Source organism: Micromesistius poutassou (genome assembly GCF_964030765.1).
Source record: "Micromesistius poutassou genome assembly, chromosome: 3".
In the NCBI taxonomy this organism is placed as follows: Eukaryota; Metazoa; Chordata; class Actinopteri; order Gadiformes; family Gadidae; genus Micromesistius; species Micromesistius poutassou.
Window position 1 is genome coordinate 3,104,128 of NC_140273.1, and position 10,847 is coordinate 3,114,974.

A 10,847-nucleotide genomic window follows, 5' to 3' on the forward strand; every position below is an offset into this window, starting at 1 on the left:
ATATAATTGATATGATTAAAACATTTTTCAAAAAACAACCAAAAGAATATACATAAAAAACATGACAACAATAAAGTAAGATTATCTTCATTTTATTTATTGGTTTTTAAAGAAAAGTGCATAGTTAAAGGCCTTTCTTAGTCACAGGTTGTGCAGTAATCCCAATCTATTACTTTCTCATCCACAATAAAAAATATGCAGGTTTTCCAAGGCATTTCCCACCAAGGACATAATAGAAAGACAGATTTCAAAGTAAAACACATCTCAGGAGGAGGCGCGGAGATGAGTCTAACTCTGTATGTGACTAATTGAGCTGTACCAAATATTTAGTACAGTTGTTCCCAGTTCACGTGCAGACCCATTATAATATTGGAAATCAGTCCAAAGTAAAACTTGTACAAATGGCAATGATCTCAAAGCCTGGTAATTTCGTAGTAAACTACCTAACCGTTTTAAGATTACAGTCGATATACATTTCGTAGTGAATGCTAATAAATGATGTCCCAGAAATTAGCCACCTTTCCCCTCACGCTATTCGGTATATACAACAAAACTATTCACCTTACATTGGCACTGCAATATGTCTTTAATACAACTAACTTGTCTAGCTAAAGAACAATTAACAAAACCACTGGGATTATTGAACTCCTGCTCTATAAACAAATAAAGTAGTGCCATTCAAAGAATTAGAAGGGACAGTGTTGTGGAATGGAAACGATGTTCCTCCTGAATTCATATCATTCCTGCTTGCCAAAGACATAACCAATGAATCCAGCCTTTGAGTCTTGAGTCTCATGAGTCTTTCCAATAGCCTTCTAATTCTTTACATGGTCACCCCCTTACATAGCGCCCCCTTACAATAACAAACTATCAGGCATTTACATCCATTAACAAAAGTGCTTATAAAATGGGTACTTTACAGACAAAGCCTCTATACAGTTAACATAGTTGGTGTACAATGATTCAAAGTCGATCATTGATTACAGATTTCTTATCTGGTCTGCAGGAGGCATGTCGATTTTGACTCACTAAGACCCTTCTTCTATGCCATGTTTTCTGTACCACAATTTGTGAGCCAGGATAATGGACCATTCACTATTTAACTTTTTTAAGCAGCAGCTATCAAACAGTACTCAAATTTCCGAGATAACATTTCATCGTTGCGCCAAGGCTCCTTTCAGACAGGCAACTAAAACAGCCTCCTGTGCCGTTACATCATTGTTGGCAATGGTTTTCAAAGTGGAATGTGTTATTAAGAATCTCAACCCATCCACCCGCGTTGTTGAGCATGAATCAGAACAGAGGTTAATCCGTCCCTGATAAAAAGTTAAATATTTCAATTTTAAATGAAGTCTCTCCCTTCCCTCTCACTGCAGGCCCATTGGAAGGGAACCACCTCCTGTGAGAGCGTTTGGGGGGGGGGGGGGGTAAAAGTGGGGTGGGTAAGAGTAACAGGTGAAAGCAATAGAGAACCATAAAGAAGAAGAGATTAACCAAGGGGGCAGGGTTAGCAGAATCGATTGATGGACAGGAGGTTGGTCCAGTTAACTGATTATGTCGGTGGGGTTTGGGCGGTGTCCCTAGTCCACGGGCGGGGCTGGGTCATGGTGCCTCTCATGCCTCTGCAATCAGACACACAACACAACAGAGTCCATTCAGTACACCTTTCATGATCCACGAGAGAGAGAGACAGATTTATATGAATCTATACTGACGTTGGAGGGTCCAGAGGGTTTGCCGAGGGCTCGAGGAGCTCTGAGACTGGATGGGCGGAGCAGGAAGAGGATCAGAGCCAGCAGCATCCATCCCATGAGGACCATGGGGAGAGTGAGGTCTCCTCCATTTGCCACTGAACCACTGGGCCCAGGTACTACCACACACACAAAATTTGAATTTCACTTGCACAATGGAACATACAAATACACATGCTGGTGCTGCCAACATCAACTAAGTAAAAGGGCATGACAAATACCCTGAATGGCTTTCATTATGAAAAACTGCAAACGCAAACAACAAATACAGAATTTAGTTGAGAACCACATGGGCAAATAAATTGTCTAACATACTTTCTTGAAGGCACTCTGTGTCAGTACAGTAGGACTGGGATTGCCTGAGCTAAAAGAGAATATAAAAGAAAAGCAGAGGAATGGGAGGAGAAGCAAGCATCAAAAGTCATTATTCCATGGGAATGGGAAGGGAAAACCTTCAGTCGTTCCACAAGCTTTAAAAGGCCAGGTTGGCCTTCGTAAAAGTGTGTCACATAAAAATAATTAATTGGATTCACATCAAATGAATGTAGAATATATACTGAACATTAAACAAACAGTCAAATAGATGGGCGTATAACCCTGGGTCATAGTTGTATGTTATACATGTTTGTGTTAATGTCCCTCCCTGAGTTCATGTTTCCTTGCACGCTACCAGTTGATGTGTTTGACGTGATTGGATGACACACACACACACACACACACACACACACACACACACACACACACACACACACACACACACACACACACACACACACACACACACACACACACACACACACACACACACACACACACACACGTTTACTAACTAGCCGAGAAGAAACATTGTATTCTATTTTTCTATTCTATCAAGAGGTTAGATAGGCCCTCTAGGCAGCGACTCTATCATCCTATTCTATATTACTTTTTGTAAATTTGTCAATTCTATTGTGTTGTTATACTGTATACTTAACAGTATATTTATATTTCGTACTGTTCTTTCTGTTTTTTAATTATTTTTTTATACAACATTAGGTTAAGTGAGTGTTGTACTTTGAGAGAAAAGGGTTAACCGAAGTCAAATTCCTTGTTTGTTTACGCAAACCTGACCAATAAAGCTGATTCGCTCATGTTGAACTGAGAGCAGACTGGATGCTGCATTGAGGGTGACCTCTAGAGGTTACAAGTGGTATTACTAGACGTTACGGGCCAGTGCTAGCTGGGCTAGCTGCTAACTTAAAGATCTCTGCAACACAATACATCATTTGACATGACGGCAACTATTTTATTTCTTCACATAATTCTGAGGATTGTAGTTCATTTTTAAATTTAGAACTGGCATCCTCTACCCTTCATGACATGTATTGGTGGCTGGGTGTAGTTTAATGAATCCCCAACATAGTTCTAACTGTGTTTCCTTTGCCGCCTACTACCAGGCTAGCACCACTGAAGACATTCTGCAGAATAAGCTCCATGCCCAAAATAAAGATTTTCAGCTGAAGTCGCAAGTGTAAGATGGAGCCACTCCCAGTAAGTTACACATGTGAACATGACCCATTGGGACCCACCTGGCTACAAAACAAACAGCGAACAGGAACCAGGATATGCAGGCTGTGTATGCAACCTACTTAATTAACCAGTATTAGAATACAGCCATGACTCAAATTCCCTGACGGAATATAATGACAATCTTTTCTGGCTCTAAACACTCATGGTCTTGAAATCTATCTACTTTCTTCTACCAAAACGGTACTTGAGACTTTCTGCTTCCACTAAACTCTTTGTATCCATCCTGTCCTCCTTTTAACCTTTTATGATCCAGATCTGGACGGAGTCGGAGCTCTTACCAGGTTGATGAGTCGTCTCATCGCGTACTCGTGGGTGCAGATGCACTCACAGGGGTCGTAGCCTCCCTCCGCCATGTCCCTCCGAGTTACCTTTATGATTGGGACAAGACAGAAGTCTGACACGCTGCCTGTGCGATGCAAAATGCAATAATACCTGCTTTTGCATTTCCAGTTTCCTATTTGCATATGCCCCCCATGATTCGGGAGGTAGCATGCCCTTGTGAATAGCCCAAGTATCCGATTTACAAGAATAGTATTCGACAGGGCGACACAGAGGCAGATTCTGCAAGCTTACAATTCAAGATTTCCCGGCCAGCTAGCATTCTTTTGTCAAATTGAGTACACACTTGTAAGCGAGTACTGGACGTCTGCTAACACGGCCACCTAACCATCTTAATGTGTTGCATTCATACGTATTAACATTTCATTTCATAACGATTAGTCGAAGTCGACTTACTCGTGCTTGAATAGTTTAATATACGATCTCTACTTCCTTCTCCGTCGTCGTCGTCGTCGTGGAGTGCTGTTGTTTGTACAGTTGGACACCTTGCACGGCGGAGCAGCGTCAACACTACCGGGTCACCAGACAGACAGCCGCTCGGTCGGCGGAGCTGTGCTCTGCTCGCCTGTTGTGATTCAGACGGAGAAACCACGTGAGCAGCAGCGCAGTTTAAAGACACACTGTGTGACATTTCAATTGGCTCGTAACTTACATTTACCTGGCCATATCTGTAGTCAATGCTGTTCGATAGTGATTTAAATGATTTTATCAATAAAACCACATCCTAGAACTGATATATTCTCCAAATAATAAATGCGGGCCAGCCCATAGGTCTTTTTTTTTTTTTTTAAAGACACACTGTGTGACATTTCAATTGGTTACAATTACCATATCTGTAGTCAATTCTGTTCATAGTGATTTCAATAATGTTATCAATAAAACCACATCATAGTACGTATATATATTTACGTATATATTCTAGGCCTACCAGCTATGCTGGTTTGTCACACAGTTGCACAACCAGTTAGAGGGGACAGAACACATCTTAGTTTGACGTATTCATACACATCCATCACATTTAAGAAGAAGGCTCAAATCGAGTGGATAAAGCTTTCAGAAGTTTAATCCATTCTAGTATACACGACGTGAAACCATTTTTACCTTCAGATACTTTTTTTTGTTTACTTCATGTTGCCGAGCTTTTGTCCGCCAATTACGAGTTTACAGATGCCCGCCTCCAACATGATTGGTCGAAACACATGAAAGCAAAAAAAGTGAAAAGCCCAGTTTACCTTCAGACTACAGATGATTACCTAATTCGAGTCTTTAGATGTTAATCAAAAGACTTAAGAAGACTTAAAAGACTTGTTAATCAAAATGATTTCGATTTGTGAGGCAAGGGTACTTCAACAAAAGTATAACATCATGGCATTTATCAAGTAAATAAGTAACTAAATACAAAATATCCCAAAATATTAAATAAAATAAATGAATCATGCTTTTTTTTTAAATAACCCAACTTTAAATACATACAAATGTATACATAATAAATACGACTTTTACTCACTCATCCTAACGGTACTCAAAGTTGTGTGTGAAAACTAAATCCCACGATATAAATGATTGCATGTTTAAGTGTTGAGCCAGCATATTCAATGTTTTGATGAGATTGACATGTTAAAGCGAAGGGAAATAATTCACTCTTGTTTGATTCATGAATACATGAAGCTTCTCCTCTAATGTAGTGGTGGTCCCGGCTGAGCTTCTAGACGGAACGGTTCCGTTGTGTGGACAGTTCATTCTCCAGCGCTGTGAACCACAGCAGGAGAGCTGGGAGGTGGGAGTCAAAGGGGATTCCCTAAGAACAGCACCACCGCCGACCATAGTGGGCACATCCAACCCTAGCCGCAGCTTGCAGTAGCACACAACAGAGGAACATGGCTAACATCGCAGTCCAAAGGATCAAGCGGGAGTTCAAAGAAGTTCTCAAAAGCGAAGAGGTGAGCGATCAACCTTCTCCCTTGATGTGTTTTCCGTTCTTTAAAGGGATGCCCCGGTGTACGTGTATGTGGTTTGTCAACGCCGTAAATGAGACTCGTTTCATGAGCTAGCGGTGTGCGGTAAGTCAGGCCCCGCAGGATAACTTCAGCTAGCCTGACGTCCAGCTACGTTTGACTCGTCGCGGTGCAGCTGCTCCTGTACCAGGCGCGGCGGATCAGGAAACACCGGGGCTTGCTTTTTTTTTTTCCTTTTTTTTTGAGGCCTCCTGCCCCTCTTCATAATCAACAGACACGCCATCAGAGGAGCGCTCTCCTGAATCCATCATGTTTATCAGACGTAATGAATCTTTTTATTGGACAACATTTGAAATGATTCATAAGTTCAACGAGTTTTCTTCGGTGACTGTTTACATTATTACTTTGACAACTCCCTCGTAGCATTCGTACGGTAGCTTCGTCTACATAACCAGGACCGTTTGTTTTGCGTAAGGACTACTGAGGTGATTCAATCATTATGTCATAGTTCAGCCTCTGTTGCCGAATAACATTGTTGACAAACTTTGTTCACTTTGCTGATCTAAGAGGCATGATCGTTGATGGAGAGCTTTAACATTTAACCGTACATGGACACTAACAATAGTCGTCAGAATCCTGTTTTTTCTAGAATATACCAACCCAGAACTGAGCGTTTTGTTTGTAATACAACAGCCATCGTTTAGAAAGTGATTTAACAAACTTACGAACTATGTGGATTCAAATACTCTCCCGTTATTTTTTTTTTTCTCCATTAGACGAGTAAAAACCAAATTAAAGTAGATTTGGTGGATGAGAATTTCACAGAGCTGAGGGGAGAGATAGCTGGTCCCCCAGACACACCATATGAAGGTAAATACAATCAACATAAAAAGTGATACATATAGTGAGACGGTGATGTTACGATTAATTGATCATGTTTACCATTCTTTATAGGTGGCAGATTTCAGCTTGAAATAAAAATCCCAGAAACATATCCTTTTAACCCACCAAAGGTAAACACAAGAATGTCTTTCCTGCTCCTTCACATTACTGTCTGTCTAATCCACATTCTTTAACACACACACACACACACACACACACACACACACACACACACACACACACACACACACACACACACACACACACACACACATTACACTACACTACACTACCGTCACTAGCTCACTCATTACATCTCTCTCCCTCGTAGGTGCGGTTCATCACAAAGATTTGGCATCCTAACATCAGTTCTGTGACGGGAGCAATCTGTCTGGACATCTTAAAAGACCAGTGGTGAGTGAGCCAAAGTGAAAATCTTCACAGTTGGGCTTTATCACAGTGTCTGTCCGCTAAGTTTTATTCCATTGTCAATCCTGTTTTAATAAAGCCATTTCCCTCCCCTTCACCCCAACGTCTGTTGCTCTCTCTTCTTCAACGTCTGTTGCTCTCTCTTCTTCAACGTCTGTTGGTCTCTCTTCAACATCTGTTGCTCTCTTCAATATCTGTTGGTCTCTTCGTCTGTTGGTTTCTCTTCTTCAATGTCTGTCGGTCTCTCTCTTCTTCAATATCTGTCGTGTCTCGACTTCAACCTCTGCTGGTCCCACGTAAACGTTTGTCGGTCTCTCTTGAACCTCTGCTGGTCTCTCTTCAGGGCGGCTGCTATGACTCTACGGACGGTGCTTTTATCTCTACAGGCTCTCCTGGCCGCAGCAGAGCCAGACGACCCCCAGGATGCGGTCGTAGCAAACCAGGTAGGGGACATGACAAGAAAACATCCAAATGCGTGTAGCCATGCCACTTTATTGGCTATAAAGTAACCACAGACTACTGAAAATGGCTGCTATAAAGACATTTTGGTGATTGAAACAATGTGACATGAAACGTAATACATTTTGTAAGTTTAATACAAGCAATCAAATCGTTTAGTTATGCATATCATGGGGGAAATCATAGGGTGTTCTTAGGGATAACGGGCGCTTTGGGTGGGGACTGGAAAAGTTATATTACACCAACTACTCTTGATGTGTTTAGTTTATCAAAATGCTGATTGTGATATATGTCAAAGTGATGTGAGGCGCAAGCTGCAAAATATTTTAACTATGAATCCTTTTTATGACTTGATTCAAGGCCTCTTGTTTGGAGAGTGCTGTGTGGGTCAATGTAGGGCAATAGATCTCACACAATCTGACAAGAAATTAACTTGGTATCACATGAGTACTGCTTTTTTATCCCATTGCTTTTCAGTTCAGCATTATTTTGGTGAGAGTTGTCCAATTATTTAACTATGGACAAGTGTTGACTAGCTTCCTTAATGAATTGTAGCCATTATAATTGTATGTTATTGTACACAGTTAGTCCAAGGAGAAAGGCAAAACAAGCCTGTTACTTTCACGCCAGTCGTGTCTGACTGTCTAATGTGAATCATCCTAAATAAGGCAGATTCAGAAATTAAATCTCAACTGCAAATCACAAGATCTCCAAATAACGCTGGTCAAAGGGTTGTGTTTTTCCTTTGTGTGCCTCAAACTGGATGATTCCTTCTCTCCTCGCAGTATAAGCAGAACCCAGAAATGTACAAACAAACGGCCAAGCTGTGGTCTCACATCTACGCCGCGGCACCCATCTCCAGTCCCGACTACACACGCAAAATAGACAAACTCTGTGCCATGGGCTTTGATAAGGTTAGAAACGCCTTGCTGTACTTTCCCTTTGAAGTAAAATTCCAAATGTTATTACATATATTTTATAGGTTGTAGGTTTTGAGTTTGTCCTAGAATGAAGCATGTCATGTTTTTGAAAAACCTGCACATGCTTTTCTGTTTAGTGTGTTTAGACAGCTGCTTTATCAATAAGATGGCGGAGCTGTTTCTGAACGGATTCATATTGACGTGGCACAGAAATGATTCCGTTCTACGTTGTATCAAAACCCTCACGTCTTGTTCCTTTTGTGTTTCTTTAGAACGCCGTAATAGCAGCACTGTCGTCCAAGTCGTGGGACGTTGAGACCGCGACCGAACTGCTCCTTAGCAACTGAGAAACGTGTCAGGATTCCCCCGATGCATTCGGCACATCCCTGACTCCTCCACCCCCACGCCACACATCCACCCAGGCCTTCCATCTCACACATCCTCCCACCCACCATGACCGCCATACACACCGCCTTCCTCCTCAAACTACACCGACAGACCCCATGGCCATTATGCGCACCACCTCGCTGCCTACTTCCCCCCCCCCCCCCCCTTTCTCTGTCTCTCATCCATCCCTCCATCTTTAAACTACACCGCTCCTCCAAACGAAAGCAAATCATGCTTGGGAAGTTGAACGCACAACGCTGAGTCTGGCCGTGGAACCGTTCCCCCGGTGAGGGCAGCAGCAGCCTTAACCCGGTAGATTTTATGATTTATGCGATGACCTCTAAAGCAAATGCCTTCAGTTGCTCTTGGTACAGTGCACTGCCACTTCTTCTTATTGAATCATTTCCTGCCTGGTTGAACACTCCCATTATGTACATTCATATTTAGCTGATGTATTTATATAATGTGATCCTATAGGAACTGTCAAAAGCCTTGTTTTTGCAGTGGAGAGTGAAGAGTTGGCCCTGGCAGTATACCATAGTTGGGTATGGATCTGCTTGTTCTCACGAGGGTTTTTTTTGTTTTGCAATCCCACAAGATGAAAACGAGCAGAATATGATATTTACATATGCACAGCAGAAGCGCGATATCTGTAAATAGAGAAAAGTCTGTACATTTGAAAATGAACGGTTATATACTTTTTCTTTCTTATAAGATGTTATAAAGATATTTTAAATATGGACTTTGTCTAGTTTACATTATATGGAGATGTTTTTATTGTCTCTTAATCTTACTCCTCTGCCCCAAGACGGCCCCTTTAGTTATTTAATTTACTGAACTTGTAATGCATGTTACAATGATTAGTTAATAAAAACTTAAAATACCAGGAAACGCTCTCTCCCACAACCTCACCAGCGCGTCATCTTAATTAGGATTAGTTTTTTGCTAAATGATATGGTGGTTGGCTGTCTACTTCATAATTTTAGTGCAGATGAAAGAGTCATCGTGAGAACCGGCCCAAACAGCCCCCGGAGACTTCACTGATTATCTTCCACCATTAGGCTGCAGACCAGTCCCATATTGTTCTCAACAGACAGGAACACGTCAGAGTTGATAATACAAGGTTTATTCCAGTAGGAGTTGTTCAAAGAAAATAAATCAGTCTGGACAGTAGGCAAAAGTTCCAGCTATCATGACGGTCTCTACATGTCCATCACGCTCAATTCAAATCTTGGAGACGGAAGATGTTGTACCAAGACACGTATATTCACCTGGTACTTTCAATGTCACCCATCTTTAAAACTCATCTGGAGGGAATCATGGATTGTGTGTGTGTGTAAATATGGCATTTAAGGGAATGCTATATATATATATATATAGATAACACAAGTAACCTATTTGAGTTTCTGTGACTGTACAATATCACAGAGGGTCAGATGATTGCTATTATTTACCTTACTGAACAAGAAGAGGCTGGACTTCCTCTGATTTTGAACGTGAAGTTTATAGCTAGCAAGCTGCACAATAGCGTCAATAGTATTTCAATTGTATCTGACTGCTTGGAATAAAGATTAGGAGGGGGTATCGATGTGAACCTTAGGCCTCCTCAGCACTCCTTCAGCTTGCCCCAATTCCACACAGATACACCACGCATTACAAGCTGGGCACCTGATCCCAGTAGCCTAACAGTAGTTTGGAGAGGTAGTTGTGTACAGATGCCATCTCCTGCACTTGTAAATAGACGTGAGCCCTTACATCATCACTAAAGTGCACCATGGATGGCTGGATCTGTATATATTTTGTAAGAAATTTAAAGGACAAAAAAATCTTGCTCCTCTCCCGAAGTTCTTCCCATGTACAATATTGCACGATGACAACGCATTGAGAAGGGTTCGCTGCAACCTTTGAATTGGGAATTGTTTTTTCCCTTGGGATTAATGGATTGAAGCTAGCGACAGCAGTACAAAGCATGGTTATTTATTGTGACAGTGTCATGTTTCTTTGATTAAAAAAATCCCTGAGAAACCAGTGTTTTGTCACACGTTTTTGTTAAGAGCCCATACATTTCTTTTTCAATTGGTAGATATTCTTTCTATAGATCAGGGATGGGTATTTTCAATAAAGAACTGTCAAACAATTTGGTACAATAACAATAT

At 41.4% G+C, this 10,847-nt stretch overlaps 2 protein-coding genes across 2 annotated transcripts; one reads left to right on the forward strand and one right to left on the reverse strand.

Moving 5' to 3' along the window:
- Nucleotides 1-76: 76 nt before the first annotated feature.
- smim14 (small integral membrane protein 14) lies at nucleotides 77-4,813 on the reverse strand. Its single transcript, XM_084464917.1, has 6 exons — nucleotides 4,761-4,813; nucleotides 4,056-4,224; nucleotides 3,599-3,688; nucleotides 2,067-2,115; nucleotides 1,716-1,870; nucleotides 77-1,622 (listed from the first exon to the last, which is right to left on the reverse strand). Exons 3-6 carry the CDS (start codon nucleotides 3,671-3,673, stop codon nucleotides 1,581-1,583), a joined length of 321 nt encoding a protein of 106 aa, XP_084321043.1. The 5' UTR covers nucleotides 3,674-3,688; nucleotides 4,056-4,224; nucleotides 4,761-4,813; the 3' UTR covers nucleotides 77-1,580.
- A 680-nt stretch (nucleotides 4,814-5,493) lies between these two features.
- ube2kb (ubiquitin-conjugating enzyme E2Kb) lies at nucleotides 5,494-10,700 on the forward strand. The gene is made up of 7 exons (XM_084465806.1): nucleotides 5,494-5,599; nucleotides 6,391-6,484; nucleotides 6,569-6,627; nucleotides 6,828-6,910; nucleotides 7,269-7,368; nucleotides 8,170-8,298; nucleotides 8,577-10,700. Exons 1-7 carry the CDS (start codon nucleotides 5,537-5,539, stop codon nucleotides 8,649-8,651), a joined length of 603 nt encoding a protein of 200 aa, XP_084321932.1. The 5' UTR covers nucleotides 5,494-5,536; the 3' UTR covers nucleotides 8,652-10,700.
- Nucleotides 10,701-10,847: the final 147 nt, after the last annotated feature.

What these genes read in the sequence shown, in the direction of transcription:
- smim14 (XM_084464917.1), bottom strand. Translation starts at nt 3,673, where the DNA reads ATGGCGGAGGGAGGCTACGACCCCTGTGAGTGCATCTGCACCCACGAG. An exon ending in TGAGACGACTCATCAACCTG is followed by an intron (nt 2,116 to 3,598) that starts GTAAGAGCTCCG and finishes ATTCTCTTTTAG; the next exon opens with CTCAGGCAATCCCAGTCCTA. An exon ending in CACAGAGTGCCTTCAAGAAA is followed by an intron (nt 1,871 to 2,066) that starts GTATGTTAGACA and finishes TGTGTGTGGTAG; the next exon opens with TACCTGGGCCCAGTGGTTCA.
- ube2kb (XM_084465806.1), top strand. Translation starts at nt 5,537, where the DNA reads ATGGCTAACATCGCAGTCCAAAGGATCAAGCGGGAGTTCAAAGAAGTT. An exon ending in ATCCTTTTAACCCACCAAAG is followed by an intron (nt 6,628 to 6,827) that starts GTAAACACAAGA and finishes TCTCCCTCGTAG; the next exon opens with GTGCGGTTCATCACAAAGAT. An exon ending in ATGCGGTCGTAGCAAACCAG is followed by an intron (nt 7,369 to 8,169) that starts GTAGGGGACATG and finishes CTCTCCTCGCAG; the next exon opens with TATAAGCAGAACCCAGAAAT.